The sequence below is a fragment of the Ochotona curzoniae genome, unplaced genomic scaffold (genome assembly GCF_017591425.1).
Source record: "Ochotona curzoniae isolate NIBS_2020 unplaced genomic scaffold, NIBS_Ocur_1.0 scaffold_4683, whole genome shotgun sequence".
NCBI lineage: Eukaryota > Metazoa > Chordata > Mammalia > Lagomorpha > Ochotonidae > Ochotona > Ochotona curzoniae.
The window spans coordinates 7,854,012-7,877,588 of NW_024467121.1; the positions used below are offsets into that span (position 1 = coordinate 7,854,012).

Sequence of the window (23,577 nt, forward strand, 5' to 3'; positions counted from 1 at the left end):
ATAAACCAAAGTGTGATGGGTCCAGCCCTGATTTATTTTTGTGTTCTAAAGGCAGTTTTCTCACCAGATAATCATAGATATTTGACCAAACAACTCAGGCAGACACAGCAGGTAACTGCAAGCCTGTTGTAACACAGACACACCCTCAGGAAAGCAGAGATCTGCGAGGCAGAGGACCAAGTCTCCAGAAGCAGAGTCCCACCTGAGTCAGACATTGCTTCTGGGTTTGTTTGCACAGCACTAGTCCAGATTGTGCCAAAAACAGAGGTCTGGGTAATGCATATGGGACTGGGTGGCACTTACATCGGATTACAAAATGGGAGACCATCGGCCCCAAATCTGTACTGTCTACATTTGGGAGCTTTTTTTCTTGCTCCTGCTCATGTCACATCTTTTTTCAGCTGGTGGCACACGAGCCCAGGCCCTGGAGAGCTACTCACTAGCTGGACATAGAGATTCCTCTGCCCTCCCTGCTGAAAACAGAGCTTATGTCCCATCTCCAGGCTGTGGCCTGGCTCCTGGCACCTGTCAGCTCAGCAGGTCTCTGGGCATCCCTCTCTATTGACCCTAGTAGGATAACCACACAGCCCCATCTCCCAACACATTTCCAGTTCCCTCCTATTGCCCCCTGTGTCATTTGAGGAGTCCTGTTTGGACAGTAAGCAATAGTCATTCTGATTGAGCACTGTGAATTGAGCCAGTGTCAGGACTGGCTGCCCCTCGAATGTGCTCTTCTGAAGGAAGCAGAAGACCTGTGCCCCCAAGTACTGCCCCCATGTGGCTTTTCCTTTGGTTGTTGCATGGCCATCACCTCTCTCCCCACGGTCTCTGCTGTGCTGTTCAGCCCATGTGCTGAGCATGGCCCCATCTGTCCTTGCCTCTCTCAGTGCTCTCTGGGGCCCACACACTGGCCTCACCCAGGGATCTGGAACAAAGTCCTAACACCAGCTACCTGGCTCAGGAAGCCTGACAACAACCCACTTCAGGCCAGGAGAGTGCAGGTCTCTGAATGTGCCGGAGTGAATCTAAATGAGATGAACGCATCAGCAGATGGGACATGAGGCTGTGTGATGATGTAAAAAGCCTTACCCACTCCCCTGGGACACACCTTTCCCAGGCTCCAGCCTGAGGCCAACAAGCTCCTTCCAGCTCAGTGTTGTCCAATGGGTCAACAGACTGTGAAGCAAATGTTTTAGATCTGTGCTGGCTCTGTAGCCATTGGCCGCGTGTGGCCATTGAGCACCTGACCTGTGATTACCTCAAATTAAATTTTCAGTCCAGCTCTTTGAATGTAAACCAGCACACGTGGCTGGTAGCTAGCCTGCCGGTACTGTCTACAGGCGATGGAGGACAGAGAGCTCGCGTGCTGCTGAGTGGTTGGTCCTACTCATGAGCCCATCCAAGCCAGTACCCACCCTGGGAGCGAACGGAATGTGGCTGTGGTGTATTTTAGGGTAGTGTGTCTCACACACATAAAACCTAAGAAGGCAGAGATTTCTTCACTGCAGATTGGGCACGGCACTCTGGGAGAGTGAGGTCCATGGCTTCCAGCTGAGCCTCAGCAGACACATGAGAAATGGGAAATTAATGACCGTGGGGTTTGTTTTTTGTTTTGTTTTGTTATTGTTTTTTTTTTTTTGAGAGTGGCAACTCAAAAAAGCATTTCTTAAATATTTATGAACCGTATTTGGAAATTCAGATAATTGAAATGCAACAGAAGAACAAAATGAATTCTGTTGTTTGCAGAGCTGAATTAGTTTTTCTGGATTTTACTGAAAAGTCTGCCTTAAAATAATTAAGCACACAATAGTAAGGAAGCCACAGAACATTCAGGCACAGTCTTTTTACTCTGTATCAACAAACCTTCCCATATCTTCTAGCACCTGCTTCCTGGGGGAATCCCAGACCCCATACCATGCTAAAGGTATCCCACCCAGAGCTCCTCTCAGCCATGATGGGGCCCCTCCACATGCCGCTGTCTGCTCGTACTGCAGGTGTGGTCGACCCCTGTGTTGGGATGTGGAAGCTAGGGATGTGTGTCTGCCTGGACCTCAGCCTCCAGATAGCGGGCCCTGTGCATGGAGGCGCACATGACTTCCGCTCTGTAATCAAGCTCCCCAGCACAGCCAAGGCCAGACATACCCTGTGTACTCTCGCATGTACATCTGACACATGCCGTGGGCTATGTGTGTGTTTCACAGCCTCAGCACCTGCATGTACCTTCTAGGTGCCCCATGGTTTAATTCAGTTCCAATGTTGCCTGCTCTGAGTTCATTCAGACACATGGCATACAGGCTCAGTTTTACATCGAGACCTTCCCCCTGTTACTCCCCAACACACACACATTAACAGCCCCACCTTCCACTTCCAGTACCAAGCTCAAGTTTAGGTTGTTGCTTGTGCTTCAATACCTGCCCCCTCAAACCTCATCATTTGGGAGACCAGCTCACAGGAGACAAAGTGCTTACCAGGGTTGGAAAGATGAGTAAGGCATCAGGCACAGTGAAAGGGTTGGTATAGAAGAGCATTTATGTCTCTTGGGGGGTACCACCCTCTCAGAAGCTTCCCGAACTCCATCACTCAAACACGCATGCGATGGCTCCTCACCACAGGTATAACTTGTCATTAACCCAGTCTCTGACTCCTCTCTCATTCCTGGGCAATGGGCGCAGAGCTTCTAATTGCTTCTTGTTCTAAGCTTCTAATGGTGACTTACTTGGTCCATCGAGCAAGCAGCCCCCACCCAGATGCCTCTGATTGCAACAGCAGATGCTGTTGTGGTGAAGGATGTCTCCAGGGATTGGGAGCCTAGTTGTCAGGAGCCAGGAGCCAGGAGCCAAGGGCCAAGGCCAAGTACTAGAACAAAAGGTGTACCTAGCATCTGTGTGGCTTGGAAAGTGACAAGGGTATTTGTACCTGTACCAGGAAGCACTGGTGGGGAACAGCTGCATGTTTGTTCCTCCGTCACTGTCATGCAACATAAGGGATGCTCCGTGCCTACCGATGCCCAGAGAGCCTGCTGTGGCATGATAACACCACCACTCTGCTCGTGAAGGAGGCAGCCTGCAGGCAGGCCCAGCAGCCGTGGTGGTGCCTGCTCCCCCTGCGAGAGCCAGGGCAGTGTGGCGCACACAGGAATGGCTGCATGCGGTCCAGACCCCATGTCTCTTAATAAGTTGTGTGATCTGAGTGATTTAAATATTATTAAACATGGAGACTTCTTTAAAGATAACTTCTTCTCTTGCCTTGCCTGCATCTCCTGAGAATAGGAAAAATAAAAAAAGAAAAGCCGTGTATTCATCATACTTGACAGAACCTAAAATGACAGGATAGTTAGTGTGTCATTCTGTTCTCCTCTGGAGGGTGAGCCCAGTACTCACCACGTACCTGAGTCCTGCAGGTGGATAACTGGATGGGAGGAGTTGGGGGAGCCTGCTGCGTGGGCTTGGAGCAGACAGGGCCCTAGGGTTATCTGGCATGGCACTGCGGGATGCTGAGTGGGAGGGGGCCTTGCTGTGATCCCTGAGGGGCTTTCTCCTTTCAATTCCATCTAGTCCACTGAGTGATGGGTGGCTCTCCTTCCTGTAGCTGCTGTGACTCTGACAGGGATGGGGAGGGCTCCGGGGCCATGTTCACCCTTCTCTGTTCTCAGCTTCTGCCCTTTCAGATGATCATGGTTAGCATTCTTTCCAGCCCACCTCAGCCTGTGACCTCTGTGTTCATGTACACATGTACTCTAAAACACATATGTTTGTATTTTTTAAAATCGTGGGTGGGTGGGTGTTCAGGGCAGGGCTTAGGACACAGGTTAAGACTGCCAAGGCCCATGGCGGAGTGTCTGGGTTCCAGTCCAGGTTAAGGCTTTCTGCTTACGCAGACGTAAGAGGCACTGGTGGTGCCTCACATCCTTGATTTCCTGTCACTTACACTGGTGAACTAGATTGAGTGTTCCAGCCCCCAGCTGCAGAGTGGCCCAGTTCCAGTGCTTGCAGGCATTTAGCCAGTAAGCCAGCAGATGGGAACTTTCTATGCTTTTTAAATAAATAAATAAGTCATGTTTAAAAATCATGGGCAAAGTTATTTAAACGCTCTCTGGCTCTGTCTTCTCACTTGTAAAATGAGAAAAAGAATAATAGGCCCAGGGGGACGTTGAATAAAGGGCTGTGATAGCACTTTACACTACATAGTGAGCTCTTAGCTACATCTAGCTGTGTCGTGGGCACAAGTACGTAGATCCTTCCCTCCTGTGTTTCAGAGAACGTTGTAAACATCAATGAATCAAGTTAGAACTCAACTCACTATTTTTGCTTAGATACTTAGCTCATCATCTTCCGTTTTTACACATCACAGTTCGATTAACCCTTTCTCAGACGCACCTGCATGGGGCAGTCCTTCTAGAATAGTGCTGGTGAAACAGTTGTATATAACCCAAGCTTGAGTTATAGTTGTTACAACTCAGGTTTACTGATAGAAAATAACTTGCATTTGGGGCTAGAATAGTTGATACTATTCATCTTCATGATGGAGGCTCCAAGTGCACATCCACACATCCGTTGGCCAAATGAGCACCTAATCTTGAGGTGCTGGGCATGTCCCAGTTAGGGGTTCAGCCCCTAGGCAGAGTCATGGCTCTCAGATTCTGAGTCTTGGTTCCCACAAGATGCTCCATTTCCCTTCCAGGCCCTCCACTGACTCCATTTCATTGACTTTGCAGCTGCTGCATGGCCTGCCCCTGACCTGCCGTTCTGTTTTCCAGGAATGGGCTTTGACAAAGGAGAAGTCGGTGAAGCACATGGACCTGTGCCTTACTGTGGTTGACAGGGCGCCTGGCTCTCTTATAAAGCTGCAGGGCTGCCGAGAAAATGACAGCAGACAGGTGAGGTCCCCACACCCGCTCCTCAGCGACTGACTCACCCCAGGGTGGCGCCATGCCGCTGTATCGCTCTGTCACTCTCACTGTCCCTCCTGCCTGCACTCATGTGGCCTTGCATAACGTGCAGCGGCCCCATTCATCTTCAGCCTAGGAAACCTAACATTGCTTATTTCTAGCATTTTCTCATTTTCCTCCCTGTGCCACTGCGTGTCTTAAAGGGTCAGTACATGTTTTTGTTTATTCATTAACTATTTATCCTGTTTAAATTTACAGCAAACCAAAGTAGTCGAAGTTCAAATGGATGAGACTTTACACACACACACACATGCACGCGCACAGCAAGACCTTCTCCAAGCACTGTGTTGTTGCACCTTGTGAGCAGGGTGTGCAGGGGCATGTCTCTGACTTCTTTCCTGCCGGGAGGTCTTTGCGTCATGCCCTTGGCGAGGTATGGGCTAACAACTAAGCCAGGAAATGGCAGTGTAGGCACCCGAGGATCTGTCCATGGAGCCTGGGCTTAACCTTCTTACAATCCCTCCCGAAAAGAGGTGGCTGGGGTCCAGGGACGCTGAGGCCCGCAGGCTCTGAGGGGGACCGAGGGCCCAGCAGGAGTGTGGTCCAACACCTGTTCTACAGCAGAGGGAAGGGAGCCCCCAAGAATCGGCACCTCTGCCCCAGCACCACCTGAGAGGAACAAGACCAGACCCCGGTCCCATGTAGAACTCCACTTGTCAGGGAAGTGCCGGCCAAGGGCCTTGTCCATGTGTTCCATCTGCAGACCCCCATCCTTGTGCCTGGACACCCCTGCCTCCCACTGCCCAGGGATCCCACTCTGTACAACTCTGGCCTATGTCAGCAGAAATTCCTTTCCACTGCTACTCTGCTAACCTCTGGTGTCTTGTCTAGTTTTTAAGCATTCACCTGTGTTGGTGATGCTACTTTACAACTTGCTCAGGGCCTCAGAGAAAAATGGAGTGGCTGATTGTTGCCCCAGGGCAAGCTACTTTCCCCTGGGAGCCAAGCCACATTGGTTTCAAAAAGCCAGCATCCTCTGAGCCCAATGTAAAGTGAATCCAATCCAGGGTTCAAGCTGCCTCTCCCTCAGACACATCCAAAGTGATTACTGCAGCTGGCCTCTAAGCCTGGTGTAAAAACAAAATAGCTGATTAATCTGGCCCTGTTTCGGCCACTCTCCGAAAATCACCATGAGCTATGACATGGCCTACAGTGAGCTGTCTGGCTGCATGGCAGCTCTGTCGAGCTGCACACCCACTACAGCCTGGCTGTCTCCAAGACCAGCCCCAGCCCAGCCCTGTCCCGCCAGGCCAGTGCAGGGAGCCCAGCTGCTGGCAACAGAATGGGAGCTGGCTTCTGTCTAAGTTTACTTGATGCGTTGACACCTGCCAGGCAGAATCCCTGCAGAATCAGCTCCCATTCATTGGGCACCCTTTGTTGAGATGATTCCTGGCACTGGCTGCCCTGCACATGCTTTACATGACAATGGAGGCAAACAGTGCAAGGGGTGACTGACAGTGGCCCCGGCAGCTGCTAGAAACCAAGGAGAGACCAAGAGCAAGACGGGTGGGGGGTGCCGACCTGCCCCCTGCCCAGGGATCCTGCCCGGGGGAGCTAGTGGGTGCAGATGAGGCTGCTGGTGGCTGGAGGAGGGCACTTTTGTCAGGCCCCGGCTCCTTCCCATCCCCATCATGTGCCCTTGGAGGCTCCTTTGCCAGTGTCCCTGTGAAGCTGCCCTGTCTGGCCAGTTGTCATATTTGGTTTCTAGGCACGTCCCTGCATTCATAGTGTATGTATTTGTGGAGCCAAAGGGGGCAAGGGAGAAGAGAGCAAGATTTAATTCCACTGCATCGACGGGATCTTAAAAAAAAAAACTTAGCAAAGAAGCTTTAGTGCATATAGTGTAAAAAATTAATTAGAATCATAGACTGCATTAATGAAGGGAGAGCTTTAGGGAGGAAAAAAAAATACCTTGCTTCTTTAAGAGCAAATGTGAGATCGGTAAATGAGGAGGTTGAGCTACTTACCGGGTAGTAGGACCAGGAGCCCAGGGGACTCTCAGGCCTGGTTGCAGGTTTTGTATTTTGGGGCTGACTGGATGGTGGGTTGATGGGGGCGGGTGGGATGTGGAGTTGATCAGTGGGCTGATTAGTGGGCCTGGTGTGTGTGTGCACGTGTGGGCTTGGTTTCCTCATGGGAGTGCTGGTAGGGAACCCGGTAATCACACTCAGCACTTGACGAGCAACAGGTTCCGAGCAGAGTTCAGTAACCACTGTGGACCTCGGCCCTGCCCCTGCCATGCAGAATCCTGGGGATACAGGGGTGACCAAGGCAGGTTCTCCCAGGCCCAGCAAGGTCACACACTGCTGGAGAATTGACAACATGGAAACAGGCCCCACCACGTGGTAACATCGCAGTCGCACAGGCACTTCTGTACCCCTCATCTGGCCCAGTGCTGCACTGGTGGCTCAGCCAAGCTCAGGCCCCTAAACGGGAGCCAGAGGTGTGGGGAATGGGAGGTGCTGCCAGCAGCCAAGGGAGAGCGGCCGGCTCCTTCACTGGGTCGGACAATCCTATAGATGAATGCACATTCCCCAATGTCAAGTGCCTGGGTGCGTGACCAGGATGCAAGGCGTGGGGAGGAGGGTGACAGACCCCTGGGGTGGAGGCCAAGGGCCGCCTGGTGAAGACTGAGTGTTGTTAAGTGGAGCACACGTCTCCTTCCTCGGCCCTCGTTGGCCTATGTGGTGACATGTCATGGGGCCACTTTATAACCAGAGGCCAGAAGGAAGGAAGGCTGCCAGTCTGGATCTGTTTCTGCTCCTATGTGATGCTTTTGCATTTTATGAGGTGCCATGCAGTATTGCAACACATGTGGACAGTCTAAAGCAGCCAAGTCAATCCTTGCTTCTGTTCCCTTACCAGAAGGTTTCGCTGGGCTCCTCTGTTCACTCGTACTCATATTCTGTGTTCCCCCGCCCCATCCCCATCTCTTGCAGAAATGGGAACAGATCGAGGGCAATTCTAAGCTGCGGCACGTGGGCAGCAACTTGTGCCTGGACAGCCGCACTGCCAAGAACGGGGGGCTAAGCGTGGAGGTGTGCAGCCCGGCGCTCTCGCAGCAATGGAAGTTCTCGCTCAACCTGCAGCAGTAAGAAAGGGCCCCCCGGGAGGCTGCTGCTCCCACGCCACCAGGCCGAGGTCGGTGATCACATTCTCGATTCTGTTTCTTCAAACTTTCCACGAAACTATATACCTCAGTAAATTCCATCACGGTCTGTGTGGCCGAGGACTTGAGCGAGGAACGCTGGGGGCACCGTGTACACATAGCAGCAGCAAGCCGAGAGAGGTGCCTGCGCCCCTAGCCACTCGGCAGGTAGCTGGGTCTCCCTTCCCGGAGGCAGAAGCGCCCACCTGCACCCACGGCCCCCTGACACCGTGTGCTCAGCCACTGAGGAGCAAGCACCCTGTCCATGACCAGCACATGGGAGAGAAGCTGCCCAACGCCTCCAGGTGGGCTGGTGGACAGGGAGGACGCCCGGGAGCGCCCGCCGGGCCAGCGAGGAAAACGCTTCCATTTCCGACCCCATCCGAGTCACGTGTGGTTTCTGCAGCGCCCAGTCATGTCATTTCACAGGCTCCTGTTGTTGTCCTCCACCCCCGGCTTCTCCCCCCCATGTGCCTCCTTGATGTCCCTTGCGTGTTGAATATGAATTTTCCCACGATGGACACCTGATAGGAATTCCCAGAGAATGGGGCATCTGTCAGCCATGGCCCAGCCAGACAGCATCCTGACAGAGCAGCTGGCAGCCAGGACAAACACCCATGGGTGCTACTGTGTTGTGGAGCCCTCCCCCTCCCCCAGCCACCAGTTCCAGCCCACTGCCCTCTGTGGCTTCGACCCAGGCTGCATTACACGTGCTGTCACTGGCTGGAGACCTTGGCGGGGTGCTTACTCTGAAAGATAACACTTTGGTGTCTTTTAAAATTGCATTTCTTTTCTCTTAAAAAAGTTCACTGCAGCTCCCTGGGTGAGCAGGGAGCGCTTCACGGCTACCTGGTGACAGGGCCAAGGGGCGACACCAAGTAGCTGTGGCACACCAGGTCTGCGGGTGGGAGGGAGGGCTTGGGGGGCTTGGGTAAAGAATTAGGGAGGGTCAGCAGCAAGCAATGCCTGCCTAGTTGCCTTTGGGCTTCAGGCCATAAACAGAAGCCTTCATGGTCCCATACAACACTGCTGTGAACCCAAAGTCCCAAAAGGGACACAGGTCTTTGTGACGTCCCCCACGTGGCCACAGGTCGGGCCTAGCCCCTGCTGGATGGCCCCCTCGTCATGCCCATGTACGTGGCCCTGCTTCCTTCTCCAGATCCCCCCCCCCCCCGCCCAACACACACACACATAGTGTTCTGGTCTCAAAGGAGACATGATGCAGCCATCCCTGGCCTGAGCTGCTGGACCAAACAACAGGCATCATGAATCCATGCGGATTCAGCACCCCGAGGCCATGGGAGACTGCCTTCCTATACGTGGGGAGAAGAGGCTCCCCCTCAGGCCCCACACACATACTCCGGGTGGGGAACCAGCCCATGTCATCTCTCTCTTGTACCCCTTTGAGCAGCCAGGGTGGCCATGAACCCCGGGAACCTCTGCACATCTCTGGCTTTAGAGCCAGACCCCAGGGTAGGCAGGTGCAAGGAAATTGGGGACACATGCTTGGCTGTTGCCAACAGCACCTGGCGGGAACAAGTCTGCCAACCCATTGGTACGCAGCCCTGGGCACCTGTGAGCTACTACTGCTGTTTTGGGCGTGGGGGTGCAGAGAGAACCGCGAGGCAATCCAGATTTGGCCTGTGTTTTTTTTATACCCTTCCATCCCACCCAGAACTCTCACCAACATTGGTACCGTGGGGACACAGGTGCCTGTCTCCCCTGTCCCTGGCACTGCTTGTGCATCTGTAGGGGAGGAGAGGGACAGGAGCTGACTTTGAAGGGAACAGAGGATGGCTAGGGAGGGACACTCCGCGGCGAGCTATGTTTACACGACACAGTGTGCCAAAGTGATCCACTGCGGCCGCGGGGGTTTCTTATCACCAGGACTCGCCCTCCCCAGAACCCCCTCAACTCCAGTTTTTAAAATCTCACAGACTTCTCGGCTGAGAGCAAAGCGCAACACCATTCACCGTCTCTTCTGTGGTTGGTCCCTTGTCTCCACCCAAGTCAGAATGATGGTACCCGCGAGTATGTTTTTGCAAAATCCAAAATATAGTTTGGTAATTTTTTTTTCCAGTTGATTTTTAAAAAAAAAAAAGAACTGCTGTACAGAGCTTGTACTTTGTCCATTTTATAGATGGAAACCATCCTTGACAATTGTTTAACTTAAATAAAGAGAAGATACTTTATAGACCCCGCTGTCTAGCACCAGCCGCATCTTTCCCAGTCTCCATGTGGTGGTCCTGACTGCAGCCCGGGACCACGCTGCCGCTCTGTCTGCGGAGGCCCCTGCCCAGGCGCCGCTTCGCATCCCTGTACCACTGCGCGCTCTTCCTTGTGTTGTTTCTGCTTATTTGTGATGATTACGGTTACCTTCTGTGGGGTGTTCACCATGTGCTGGTGCCCAGATAAGCCCTCAAACATAGGCCTAGACACGAAGGTCTCTGGGCAAGTAGAGGTTGCAGTGGCTCACCTGCCCAGGGTCATGCTGCTCCTGGGTCTCTCCCTCCTGTCCCTGGCAGCCAGCCCTGGGCACTAGGACCCAAGGTCTGTGCCCCAAACCAGATGTGAATGTCCATTAAGATGTTTAGCCTCATTTCCCAGCAGGTGGGACTCCACAGGGTCTTCTGATGGCTTTAACCACCCCGCAAGCAAGCCAGGGCAGGCAGCATCACCCACTTCTTTACTAGATTGGATTTAGATTAGGTTTGGGAGAACGGTGAAAGGACGAACCCAGGCCAGGATTTGGAGCCTTCTGGAGACTGTGTATCTGCTCTCTCTGTTGGTCAAAGCATTAAACATCTGCCTCTGGAGCCATTTGAGAGACAACAGCAGCTCTCATATAATTTCCTGGGACCCAGCAGAGCCCTCGGTATGGATGCTGCCTTGGCAGCTGGGGGCATTGTGTCCGTCAGGCAGTGATCTGTTGAGACACTGTTCCCACTGAGGGTGCCTAGAAGGACCTGGATGGGGACAGAATAGGCCATGGGCCTCAGGAAAGGGAGGAGCAGAATTCCATGCATGCTCAGAGTCCAGGCACTATGCCCCAGATGGGTGCTCCTGCAGGATTGGGACATGGAAGCAGGCAAAACAGGCCAGGGGTGAAGCAGGACTCCCTGCCTCCACGCACACCGCTCCTGGGGACCAGCAGAACAATGGGCACAGGTGGGTGCTGCTGTGGGCCCAATGCTCAGGGAGGAACATGCCTTCCCTCCCTCTTTTGTGCATAGGGGACCCACCTCAATACTTAACAGGAGTATAGAGGGTGGGATTCGCAACCCATTGAAGGGTAAGATGTTGAACTCCAGACCCAACACAGTGGCCTAACAGGTAAAGGCTCCCCCTGGGATGCCAGCATTCCATGTGGATGTTGCTTCAAGTCCCAACTGCTCCATTTCTGATCTGGCTCTCTGCTGAATGTGCCCAGGAAAGCAGTGGAAGATGGCCCAAGTGTTTGGGCCCCTGCACACATGTGAGAGAACCCGATGCTTCTGGCTTTGAGCCAGCCCAGTTCTGGCCATTATAGCGTTTGAGAGTGAACCAGAAGGTGGGAGATGCCCCTCTTCCTGTCTCTCCCTCTTCTCTCTAGAACTCTGCCTTTAAAGTAAATATATTTTTAAAATTTTTTATTGCAAAGTTAGATATACAGAGAGGAGGAGAGACAGAGAGGAAGATCTTGCGTCTGATGGGTCACTCCCCAAGCAGCCGCAACAGCTGGAGCTGAGCCAGTTTGAAGCCAGGAGTCAGAGCTTCTTCCAGGTCCGCCATGTCGGTGCAGGGTCCCAAGGCTTTGGCCCGACCTCGACTGTTTTCCCAGGCCACAAGCAGGGAGCTGGATGGGAAGCAGGGCTGCCAGGATTAGAACCGGCACCCATATGGGATCCCAGCAAGTTCAAGGTGGGGACTTTAGCTGCTAAGCCACTGCCCTGGGCCCAATAATTTTTTTTTTTTTTTAAGATTCATTCAATTTTATTGGGAAGGCACAGATTTACAGAGAGAAGGAGATACAGAAAGATCATCCATTGCCTCATTCCCCAGGTGACTGCAATGGTTGGAGTAGAGCTGCTCTGAAGCCAGAGCCTGGAGCTTCCTCTGCTTCTTCCCCAGAGGTGCAGGATCCCAAGGCTTTGGGCCATCCTCGACTGCTTTCCCAGGTCACAAGTAGGAAGCTGGATGGGAAGTGGAGCAGCCAGGACATGAACCAGTGCCCACATGGGATCCTGGCACAAGCAATGTGAGGATTTAGCCACTAGGCTATTGTGTCAGGCCCTCAAATAAATAAATCTTTAAAAAAAGAAAATCTGAAACTCCACTGAGCTATTGAATGCTTCAGTATCAACTTACATGTTCTAAAATATGCAGGTGGAAAAAAATCCCATGCTCTCTATTGTCCATGGACTTAGCTGGGAAAAAAGAAAATTGTCTGCCAAGACACCAGCAATTCACTAACAATACAAGGTTGGTGTTTGGTTTTAGGTATTGTGTGTGCTTGCCAATAACATGCATTGTGTTTCTGAAAGACTTTGTGTGCCTGAGATCTGAGGAAGTAGAAAGGAGTCGCTGGGCTGGGGAGCAGGAGGCCTGCAGGGAAGGCCGACCTCGAAGCTGACCAAATGCGGCCTGGTCAGCTTTGGCAAGTGCAGACGGAGGATCATGTCCACTTGGAGAGTGAAGAGTCTGAGGACGTCACCGCCTTCTGAGGCTCCTGGGAAGAACCCATGGCCAGCCGAGAAGTGAAAATTTGGAGCAATTGACCCAAGCTTGCCAAAGCATTCCCAGGAATCAGCTGTCCATGTTGCTGTTGGGTTGAGTGGAATGGAATCTGTTGGAGCATCTTATGGGTCATGTCCAACATCCCACCTAAGTATGGCTTAAATTGACAGTGACATCTGCCATCTTATGTAGAAGGAAATGTCCTAGCCAGGGTGATGACACAGCAGGTGTAGCCAGCGCCTGATGTCTGCAACCCAAATGAGTTCCCATAGGAGCCCTGGTGCAAACTCTAGCTGCGCCAACTTCCCATTGCTGAAGAAATTCTTTTCAAAAGAAATGCAATGGTGATCGGATCTTGGGTAGATCTGGGGGCTTAATGTTGTGGGTAACAAACTGTTCCCTGTCTCACCATCCCCCACCCCTCCCCACTTGAGCACAAAATGAAGGACGTTCGATGGAGATACAGCTGGTCAGCCCTGGTGTCCATTCTTGCTTGTCAGGGCCTGGCTTCTGCTGGGGCAGAGCCTGGGGGAGGAGTGACCGCTCCTTGGGTCCTTGCCAAGCCTGTCCCCAGAAGCTGAGCGGCAGCCAGTTAATGGGCAGCAGCGTGTGCACACTGGATCCCCGTGTCTTATGACAAACCCAGACTAGCCATGAACTACTTTGGGCGCCCTCACAGAAGTTTGTGTATGAATGAAGCTCATTGCATGGCATTACCAAGAAGACTGATGATACGGAGGCACAGTTATCAATATATTTCCATGTGTGCTGCTGAAAGCTTTAAATAACAAGGCATCCTAGCTAATGGCTGCCATAACTCCAAGACAATGATGAGTGTAAGCAGTATTTTGAAAGATGTTCCATAATGTGGAGAAAATATCCGTGGTGGTATTTAAATGTGCGTTCCCAGTTTGCTGGCTGCATTCATAATGGGGAAAGCTGCGTGTTGCTCGGAAGATCATTTTCCTCAGCAGAATTTCTGGCTCTCCTAAGCCCTTAGCACCTGCATGCAGATGCGTGGCTTGGTTCCTCGCCCCATCCTCGTCTCCAGGACCCAGGGAGAAGGGGAAGTTCATTTTAGATGTTGACCTGGCCAGATCAAGGGATGCCCTGCAGGCCTGGTGGTGCCTGCTTTCCTGGAGGTGTGCAATGCTGTGGGCTGAGGCGGGGAGGGGCTGTCTGCAGTGTGGGTAGGCACCCCCCTAGCTTGCCAGGCCAGATGGAGTGTGGACACTTCAGCAGGGACCCCCTTCCAGATGCTGGGCCAGGTAGAATACCCCGAGAAGGAACTGCGAAGGTAGGGCTGTTGGGGATGGGTGAGGGCCCAAGGACTCCCCAGAACCTTCTGGCTTTGGGCCTGAGGGACAACATAGATGGCTGCCTTCTCCCTCCCATGCAGGAATTTTGAACCTTCTCTCCCGGTGCCCAGGCCCTGATCTATAGGAGAAGGGCCCAGAGTTTTAGAGCTGAAGATGGAGAATGTGGCCATAGTGCTGTGGGTAGGTAGACAAGGTGGACAGGGGCCAGCCCCAGTGGATGGCAGCAGATGGTGTGGGGCCTGGAGAGTGACCCAAATGGCTGAGACAGGAGGGGGACCATGAATCAGTGACAGCCAGCAGGGCCTGTCTCCACCTGCATGTCCCCTCTTAGGGCCGGAGTGGCCCCAGGACTCATCGCCTGGTAATTAGTAGGAAACAAGTATACTAGGTTGTTAATAAGAAGCATGGTTGACCACAGTTGGTGCACAGTGTCTCCTGGTGTCCCCAAGTCCCTGTTGTATGGGTCCCAGTCCCTGGTGTCAGGCCATGAGCCCAGAGGGTGGAAGACCAGCCCCGGGAGGGATCCTTCCAAACCCTACACCCCTGGACAGCTGCCTTTGGGGGGTCCTAAACTGCTTGGTCCCTGTTACTCTTTTCTTCCTCTCCTCTTAACCCGTTAAAATTGGGAACTTCTGGTACTATTATGTCTGTCCAGTTTCTCTGATCCAAACATGGACAGCAGTGTTTCACCAGAAAATAACTTAAATTTTATAAATTATTTTATTCAGTTATTTGAAAGAGTGACAACGAGAGGGAGAGAGGAAAGGGCCAGAGAGAAAGCAGAAGAATCTACCATGCTCGGGTTCCTTCCCCAGATGCCCACGACAGCTGGGACTGGGCCAGGCCACAAAGCTAAGAGCCAGGAAATCCACCCAAGACTCCCACGTGAGTGGCTGGAACCCAAACATTTGGATTCTACTGCCCTCCCAGATGCGTTAATAGGAAGCCGGCGCCCAACTGGATCCTCCAGGACTTGAACCGACATTCTGATATTCCAGGTTTATCCCGCTGCACCCCAACACTGTCCCCTCCTGGAAGCAACCAGTTGAGGCTTTCCCTACACCTGAGTGAGATGATGTGACTTGGGACTTTTGTGGCAATGAGATTCTGGACTGAAGTTGAGGCTCCAAGGATGGAGACTTGTGGCAGCATGGGGCAAGAGAATGGTTCCCAGGTGGTGTGAACGTGCATGGTGGGAGCCTGAGGGGGAACTGCGGCGGCTGAAGAATGGCCACTTGGGGACATGAGGCATTAGTTCCTGGAACTTGCGGTTGTTCCCTTTCAAGGAAAGTGTCTCCATTATGATGGATTTAAGGAGACATATGGCTTAGTCAAGTGAGCCCTAAATCCAGCCACAATGCCTTTTCTAACCACAGTGTGAGGCCCATCAACTGATGGCTGGGTAAAGAGAACATGGTATTCATGTGTGATAGACTATTACTCAGTCGTAAACAAGAAAGGAATCCCAACATCAGCGGATGCAGTTGGAGACCATGACACTCAGTGAAGTCAGCCAGACACAAATAGAAAAGTGTCACACATTTTCACTTACATGTGGTGGTTAATAGAGAGAGGTGATAGTAAAAGAGTGAGTCCCTGGGCTGGCTGTCATCAGGCTTCAGTCACAGCAGCTAGGAAATGAAGACAGCAGACCACAAGGGAAGTGCTTAGCCACGGCAGGTACCCAGAAAGCTCTCGGCTGGCTGCTGGGCCTTAGGACAAGAACCTTCCAGTCCTGAAGAATCCAGGGCCAGCGTAGTGGCATAGCATATAGCACCTGTGGTGTCGACATCTAATATGGGCACCAGTTCACATCCCTTTGTCTCCACCTCCCATGCAGCTCCCTGCTCGTGGTCTAGGAAAGTAGAAGAGGATGGCCCAAAACCTTGGGACCCTGCACCTGCTTGGGAGACCCAAAGGAAGCTCCTGACTCCTGGCTGTGACTTGGCCCAGCCCTGGTCATTACAGCCATTTGGGAAGTGAACCAGCAGATGGAAGATATCTCTCTATCTCTGTCCCCTTTCAAATATTTAAAAACAAATCATAAAAACAGAAAGATGCAGGACTCAGAGCTCAGCAGGGCCTCAAGGGTATCAGAGCTGAATTGGAATTCCACAGTTCTGCCTTTTATGGCTGAACCTCCTCTCTCCACATGAGAGCTACTTCCTCCTCACAGGGGTGAAGCTGGCCCCTCTGACGGCCCCACATCCCCTTCCTTTCAATGCAGGGTCAGTCCCAGGGGGAGAAGCCTGGGTGGGTGGGTGTGAGGCAGCACTGGGGCCAGAGGCCAGCCATCCTTGCAGTGGTTTGCTGGCATGGAATCTCTCTCCCCTGGGCTTCCAGGATGCCCTTCCACAGCCAGGCCACACCATAACTGTCTGTCCAGTGAGCTGACCGAGTGTACAATCCTTCCACAACCATGGGAGACCTGGGAGCACAGGAGGCAACCCTGCAAGCTGACCTCCTGAACATTAGAAAAAGAATGAAGTCAGGTCCCCAGGCTCTTACCCTTTCTGCTAAAGGGCTGCTCTGTGGCTGTCACAGAGCCAACCTTACAGGAGTTCTGTGCACCTGCCAACACTGCATTTACCCAGAGCCTCCTTGAATGTGCCCATCCCCATCCTGCCCCACACTGGCCTTCTGGGGCTTGAAATTCCCCTTAGTAGTAGTGCCCTATTACTGCTCTACCAAAGAGCCCAGAATAATGCCCATTGGGTGCTTTAAATACTACCAGAGTGTGCCTTATAGTCCCAGAAGTCAGAATGCCGTGGGTCTCACTGGGCCACACTCAAGGTGCTTCCTGGGACTCTGCTCCTTCCATTTCCGTGCCGCTGGCAGCACCCGAGAGCTGCCCCAGTCCTTGGCTTGCAGCCCCATCCATCCTCACATCCTTCTGAGCATGCAGCCAGGAAAGGCTCTCCGATGGAAGACCCTTGTCTGGCTTGGGCGCCCACCCCAGGAATACATCTGTGCCAGCTGACGAGCAACTCTAACCTCTCTCTGCTACGTGTGCTGTGTAATACACACAGTCCCGTTCCAGGGACTGGGACATGGGCATCTGGGAGATTGTAACCCTTCCCACCATGCCTTCTGTGTGCTCTGGTCAGGGCGGGACTGGGAGGGGTAAGGCAGCAACAGTCCACCCTCTGCAGCCCAGTGGTGGTGAGATGAGTGCATACATCCTGAAGGGGGCCTGGGAGACCCCAGTAGGCAAGGCAGCCTTCACTGGGGCTACAGGAGACACCATTTTGGGAAAGGAAGAGGACAAAATTGGCTCTGTGCAGGGCCAGCGCTGTGGCCCCATCAGTGCGTCATCCAGGCTGCTTCATATCCAGTCCTGCTTCCTGATGAGTGCCTGGGAAAGCAGCAGCAGATGACCCAAGTGCTTGGACTCCTGCATCCATATGGGAGATCCAGTACAAGAAAAGTAACTTCTAGAAAAGTAACTTCTGGGCTTTGCAAGGTGTAGACTTTCAGTTGCAGGGAAATTTGACCTGGGCAGGTGGGGGTGGGGGTTCCCAGGAGGTAGCTGTTCAGGAATTCCCTGCCCCACAGGGGAAGTGGCTGCGAACTTTGCTGTGTGGCTCTGCCTCCGGGTGCCTGGAAGCCCAGGGAGCTGCCTGCCCCCACCGGGGACAGCAGCTTTGCCAAGGCAGGGCTAAGGCATCTTAACAGTGTGACCGGCTGAGCAGTGCAATGCGGCAAGCGTCACCTCTGTGGCCAGGCCAGGAGAAATGGGAGAGGCATGGCCAGAGAGCTGCTCGCAGGGCAGTCAGGTGCCCCTGCCGCCACCACCAGGACTCCATTCTCCTGCTCTGAATTCTGGACTTCCCCTGGTGGTGATGGGAAAGAAAACTGAAAGCGTTTCCTCTGTGGGTGTAGCAGCCCAGGCACCGGGACCATCTTCTGCTGCTTTACAGGTGCGTTATCAGGAAGCTGGATTGGAAGTGAGGCCGCTGAGACTTGAGGTGGCACCCACACGGGATGCTGTGGGCCCCTCAACTGCACACTTCAAGTGGATCCTTTTGATATTCACACTAGTTAGTAACAATGCTGTGAAAGAAAAGCAACTTCTTTCAGTAATTTATTCTACAGACTTAACGTCACTAATTTGTAGAATCTGTCATCCATGTTTGACAGACTAATAAAAAGACGAAAGAAAAATATTGGGTCAGGTTATTACCATGTTACATGAAGGAGGGCATTTCTTTGGAGCCCTGAAACACTTGTGCCCTGTTGGTGGTGACGGCTGCAAGAGTCTATACAGGTGACCATGTCGTGGAGGGAGGGGGCAGGGAGAGGCTGAGTGAGCATAGCACGTGCCTGAGTTAGCCGCACAGCATCCGTTTCCTGGTTAGGATATTATCACCATCATCATTTATTTACTTGACAAGCAGAGAGACAGAGATGGAGGGTCGGAGAGCTGCCATCAGCTGGGTCCTTCCCCACACGCTGACCACAGCTGAGGCTGAACCAGGTGAAGCTGGGCACCAGGGGCTCAGTGTGGGCTCCCAGTGACCTGCACCACCACCTGCTGCCTCCTGGGACACACAGCAGCAGGAAGCCGGGCTCAGAAGCAGGGCTGAACCCAGGCAGCCCAGCGTGTGTGGGAGCTTTCATTCTGCCTCTGCAGCTTCCTCTTGAGCCTTAAACTATTTCAAAACAAAGAAAGAAATATGTAAAAACGCATCGGACAAGTTTGCTTGCTTTCACAGAAAAGGAAAGAATATTCCCTACCCTCAATACACACACACACACACACACACACACACACACACACACACACACACACACACACACACACACTCACACAGTTTCCCTGAGCCAGGATTCTGCAAACCTGCCTCCTGCCAAAGGTGCTGTCTGCCCAGACCTTGCCCCCTGCCCCAGCCTGCCTGGTGCCAACTCCCTACAGCCGCTGTGCCCTGACCTCCTGTGGCCTGTGGGTCCTTAAGCCAAGAGAAGCAGCAGGTAAGCCATGCACACATAGCAGCCTTGTTCTGGCTTTGGCATCAAGCAGCACCTGCTCCTGCCCTACAGGGAAGCCACTCCCTGAATGGGAGCTGGACAGTGCTGTTGCATCCTTGGCGTCTCCTTCTCCCTGTTTTGGGCTGCCTGGAGGGGTCAGCTCTCCTGTTTCTCGCTCCTGCCTGGGTGGGTCCCATGAGTTTTTGCACACCCCTTGTGACAGAGAGGACACCCAGTCCACATGGGGGTGCATCAGCTGCTGCCCAGAGCCATGCAGTCGGTGCAGTCGGTCAATCCTCAGCCAGCAGAGGGAGCCCGAGTTGACCAGGAAAGATTGCTGTTGGTTTACTTTTTCTCTTCCAACTTTATTTTTTCCCTTTTTCTAAACTTTTACATACAACTTTCCATAATCTTATGTTTCAGGCCCACATCTTGTAAAAAATTGTAGCTTGATTTTTTTTATTGTACCCAAAGATACCCAGAAAGACACCCCATTCTCTCTGCGCTGATCTCCTGGCCTGATTTTCGGCCCTGTTGATTGGCGTACTCCTCAGGCCCCTAGCCACAAGTATGAGTCAGCTTTCCATCGCTTTCCATGACTGCATTGAAACACCTGAAGGAATTAACCAGGTCTGGGGGCTTCAAGTCCAAGATCAGGCAGCCCCGATGGCTGGAGATCTAGTAAGAATGTGGCATGGACAGGCCCAGCGCTGTAGCCCAGCAACTAAATTCCTGGCCTTGCACACTCAGGGATCCCATATGGGCACCAGCTCTAATTCCGGCAGCCCCACTTCCCATCCCACTTCCTGCCTGTGGCCTGGGAAAGCAGTTGAGGACAGCCCAAAGCCTTGGGACCCTGCACCCACATGGGAGACCTGGAAGAGCTCCTGGCTCCTGGCTTCAGATCAGTGCAGCACCAGCTGTTGTGGCTGCTTAGGGAGTGAACCATCGGATGGAAGATCTTCTTCTCTGTCTCTCCTTCTCTCTGCATACCTGCCTTTCCAGAAAAGAAAAAAGAAAGAAAGAAAGAAAAAAGAACTTGGCATGGCATTGGTGGAGCGTGTGAGCGGAGAGACCTCATGTCAGGCCAGGAGGCAAACAGCAGCTGGGATTGGTTCATGGGGTGAGAAATTAACATGCTGCTTGCACATTTCCTAGTTGGCCACATAGGAATGCCTGAGTTCCATTCTCAGCTCCACTTCCAACCCCAGGTACCTGCTAACGCAACCAACACACTGGGACACGGCCGGTGTTGGCTCAGGCACTCTGATAAAACAGGCAGACACCCTAGGTGGTGTTTTAGCCCGCCATGCCACAACTTCTAAGCTCTGTTTTCTGACAACCTGTGGTGCTACTGGCTCAGTAGGAGGTTCCTGTTTGGACTAGGAGCCCATCCTTCTGAAAGCCCCTTAGGCTGTACTATAGGGCAGGGGGCCCCTGGGTGGGCTCTGCCTGTCACTATCCCATACCTCTCTAGTATGTCTGCTTGCCACGTGAACTCTACAAACTGCGGAGGACTCTGAACACCTGCTGGCATTTTGCAAAGCGCCTCGCCTCTTACAATATGGCACTCTGCTGCCCTCTTCTGGCCACAAAGGGGAACTGCCCCATATCAAAGCTGTCCAGGAAAGGGGAGAAGCGGACATGGGCTTTGGGAATTGAGTTGCTCTTTTGGTTGTTGGGGTTGTTGCAACACTGTTGAACTCAAACAAAGCTGCCTGAACCTTCTTGGACTCTCTCTTCCACCTGCCCACACCAGGGCAACAATCTACCTGTCGTCTCTATGGCTGCACTTAATTTCAGACCAGGCTCTTGATTGGGGGCAGGGAGAGGAGTGCTCCCACCTGCTGCTTTCTAGGTGTTTTTACGTTCAGGATGGTGACTGGGAGTAAAAAGTTGCTGCCAACCCCAGGGGAAGCAGTGGCTGTGAAGGTCAGACTGCTGCTAGGACTAAGGGCAATGCCCCCTCATTCTTCCTGAGATGAGGGGATAGGTTGAGGAAGGAGCAGAGAGAGCAAGTGAGCCACAGCCTTCTACCTGGAAAGCAGTTGGTCTAGTAACCTCCAGCTTCTCTGGGATAGGGCGTCCTCCCTCTAGACTCACTACATGATGGTAAGCAGAAATTGACAGGTGCAAACTTTGCATCCTCTTGTCCTGTATCAGTGGAGTGGCCAGCCTGGGGTAACTCATTGTCAAGCTCACACCTGTTGGCCCAAGACCCACCCCCATGGCAAATCCCAAAGGTGTCACATGGGCTTGCTCCTTGGATGTGGGGTGGCATCCACACCTGCACGTCCTCTGGCCACATGGCGGCTCTGCCCAGCAATGGCTGCAGCTCATATCCCCACGTGCAGGGGACTTCTTGACTGGTTGTTTCATATCATTACTGTGATCACACAGGGCACTTGTGTTTGTGTCCCTCCTAAGACTTTCCATCCCCAGTGCTTGGCACAGGGTCCAGCGACTTGCAGGAGCTCATGAGAGTATCTGAGGGGTGGATGGTGAGGCGCAGTGGGCTAAGCCACATGTCAGCGTCTGGGAGGGAGTCCGGCTTTCGCTTCCTAGCCAGCTTCCTCCTCAGGCACCGGGAAGGCAGCAGGTGGTGGCTCAAGCACTTGGGTCCTTGCCACACAAGTGGGAGACCCGGATGGATTTCTGGGTCCCTGGTTCATCTGGCCGAGCGACCACTGTTGCAGGCATCTGGGGAGTGAAGCAGTGCACGGAAGGGATTGCCCTCTCTCAGTGCTGCTCTTTCAAATCAATACGTAACTGTTTATAAAAAGGGTTTTTTTTTTTTAAAAAAAAAAGATTAATTTGTATTGGAAAAGCAGATTTACAGAGAAAAGGAGACACAGAGATCTTCTATTTGATGTTTCACTCCTTAAATGTCCACAGTCGGCAAGAGCTGATCCAAAGCCAGGAGTCAGGAACCTGGAGCCCCTTCCAGGTCTCCCATGCAGGTGCAGGGTTCCAAGGCTTTGGGCCATCCTCGACTGCTTTCCCATGCCACAAGCAGGGAGCTGGAAGGGAAGTGGAGCAAATGGGGCAAGAACTGGTGCCGTATGGGATCCTTCCATTTGTGAGGGGAGGATTAGCAAACTGAAAAGCATTGCAGCATTGTGCTGGGTCCAGTTTTTTGTTTTGTTTAATGACTGGCCCAGCACGGTGGCCTGGCAACTAAAGTCCTCGCCTTGAACGTGCCGAGATCCCATATGCGCGCCAGTTCTAATCCTGGCAGCAAATAAACAAATCTTAAAAAAAAAAAAAAAAGGCGGCGGTGGGGGTCTTGACTGACCTCTCAAACCCTAACAGAGCTGTTTGAGCTCCTGGAATATTCCCGTAGAGCCACTAATGGGTCATACTGCTGGGAGCCAGGATCAGACGTCAGTATAGGAAGCACGGAAGGTGGAGCCGGAGTATACTCAGGCCCGCTGTCCTTGGTCTCATCTCCTGGCCGATGCTTTTCCTACCTGGGTGGCTCTGCCCTCTCCCCGACAAACCCCACAATGTGTCCACAGCACAAGTTCCAGAGCCAGCACATCAGCTAAGGAGCTGCAGAGGGACTGGGAGGAAGAGCCCAGAGGACAGGTGTGGGCACAGGTGATCATCCTGGCTTCTGAGCAGCAGAGCAGGCAGGCAGGGACGGGCTGGAAGATGGAGGAGAGAGATGTGAGGGATGGTGGTGGCAGGGATTCAGTGGTTTTATAAAGAAATCCTTACAGAGGAGTCCACAGAATGCCAGCCAAGGAAGCAGCCACACGAGAGGTCAAGCAACAATTTGAGGCCGCTGGAGCCAGCCAAGGGCGTCTGCGGTTCTTCTTGGCTTACAGAAAACCCCAAGGCCTTCTGCTGTGTGCTGGGAGGCATGGTCCCATGGCAGGCCCTAAAGCACAGCTTCCCACCACCCTCTGTCGCTGTCACGAGATGGGGAGAACCTGGCAAAGAGCGGGCGTGCTGCGGATTTTTGCTGCTCTGGGAACACCCCCCACCCACATGGTGACCTGCTAGGAGTCACACCCAGGGGCTTTCCTGTGGGTGAGAGGATCCTGCCTTCCTGGGGTTGGTGTTCTTGAATTTCTTCCACTTTTTTTTTCCTTAAGATTTTATTTATTTGAAAGGCAGAGTCACATAGAAAGGGAGACAGAGAGATCTTGCATCTGCTGTCTCATTCCCCTGAAGGTTTCAATGGCTGAAATACCAGGGTCTCCCATGGGTGCAGGGGCCCAAGCACTTGGGCCATCCTCCACTGCTTTCCCAGATGTGTCTGCAGGGAGCTGGATCAGAACTGTAGCAGCTGGGACTTGAACCAGCGCCTCTGGTAAGAAACGGGTAAGTCCTTAACACGCTGCACCGCAATACCAGCCCCTCTCTTTAGCATCTGACAAAAGGAGTGGCTCCTCTCAGTTCCTAGAACCTGAGGAGGGAGAGGGGACTGGCAGAGACCTGGAAGGCCGTAGTCAGAGCAGCAGCCACAGGGA

At 52.8% G+C, this 23,577-nt stretch overlaps 1 protein-coding gene across 1 annotated transcript in view; it reads left to right on the plus strand.

The window, feature by feature from the left end:
- Positions 1 to 10,288, plus strand: part of GALNT2 (polypeptide N-acetylgalactosaminyltransferase 2) — a 171,052-nt gene extending 160,764 nt beyond the window's left edge. The window contains exons 15-16 of the mRNA XM_040968047.1: positions 4,757 to 4,876; positions 7,888 to 10,288. Of these exons, the coding sequence (XP_040823981.1) occupies positions 4,757 to 4,876; positions 7,888 to 8,043 (276 nt within the window). The 3' untranslated portion in view covers positions 8,044 to 10,288. The remainder of the gene's footprint in view (positions 1 to 4,756; positions 4,877 to 7,887) is intronic.
- The last annotated feature ends 13,289 nt before the right edge of the window (positions 10,289 to 23,577 follow it).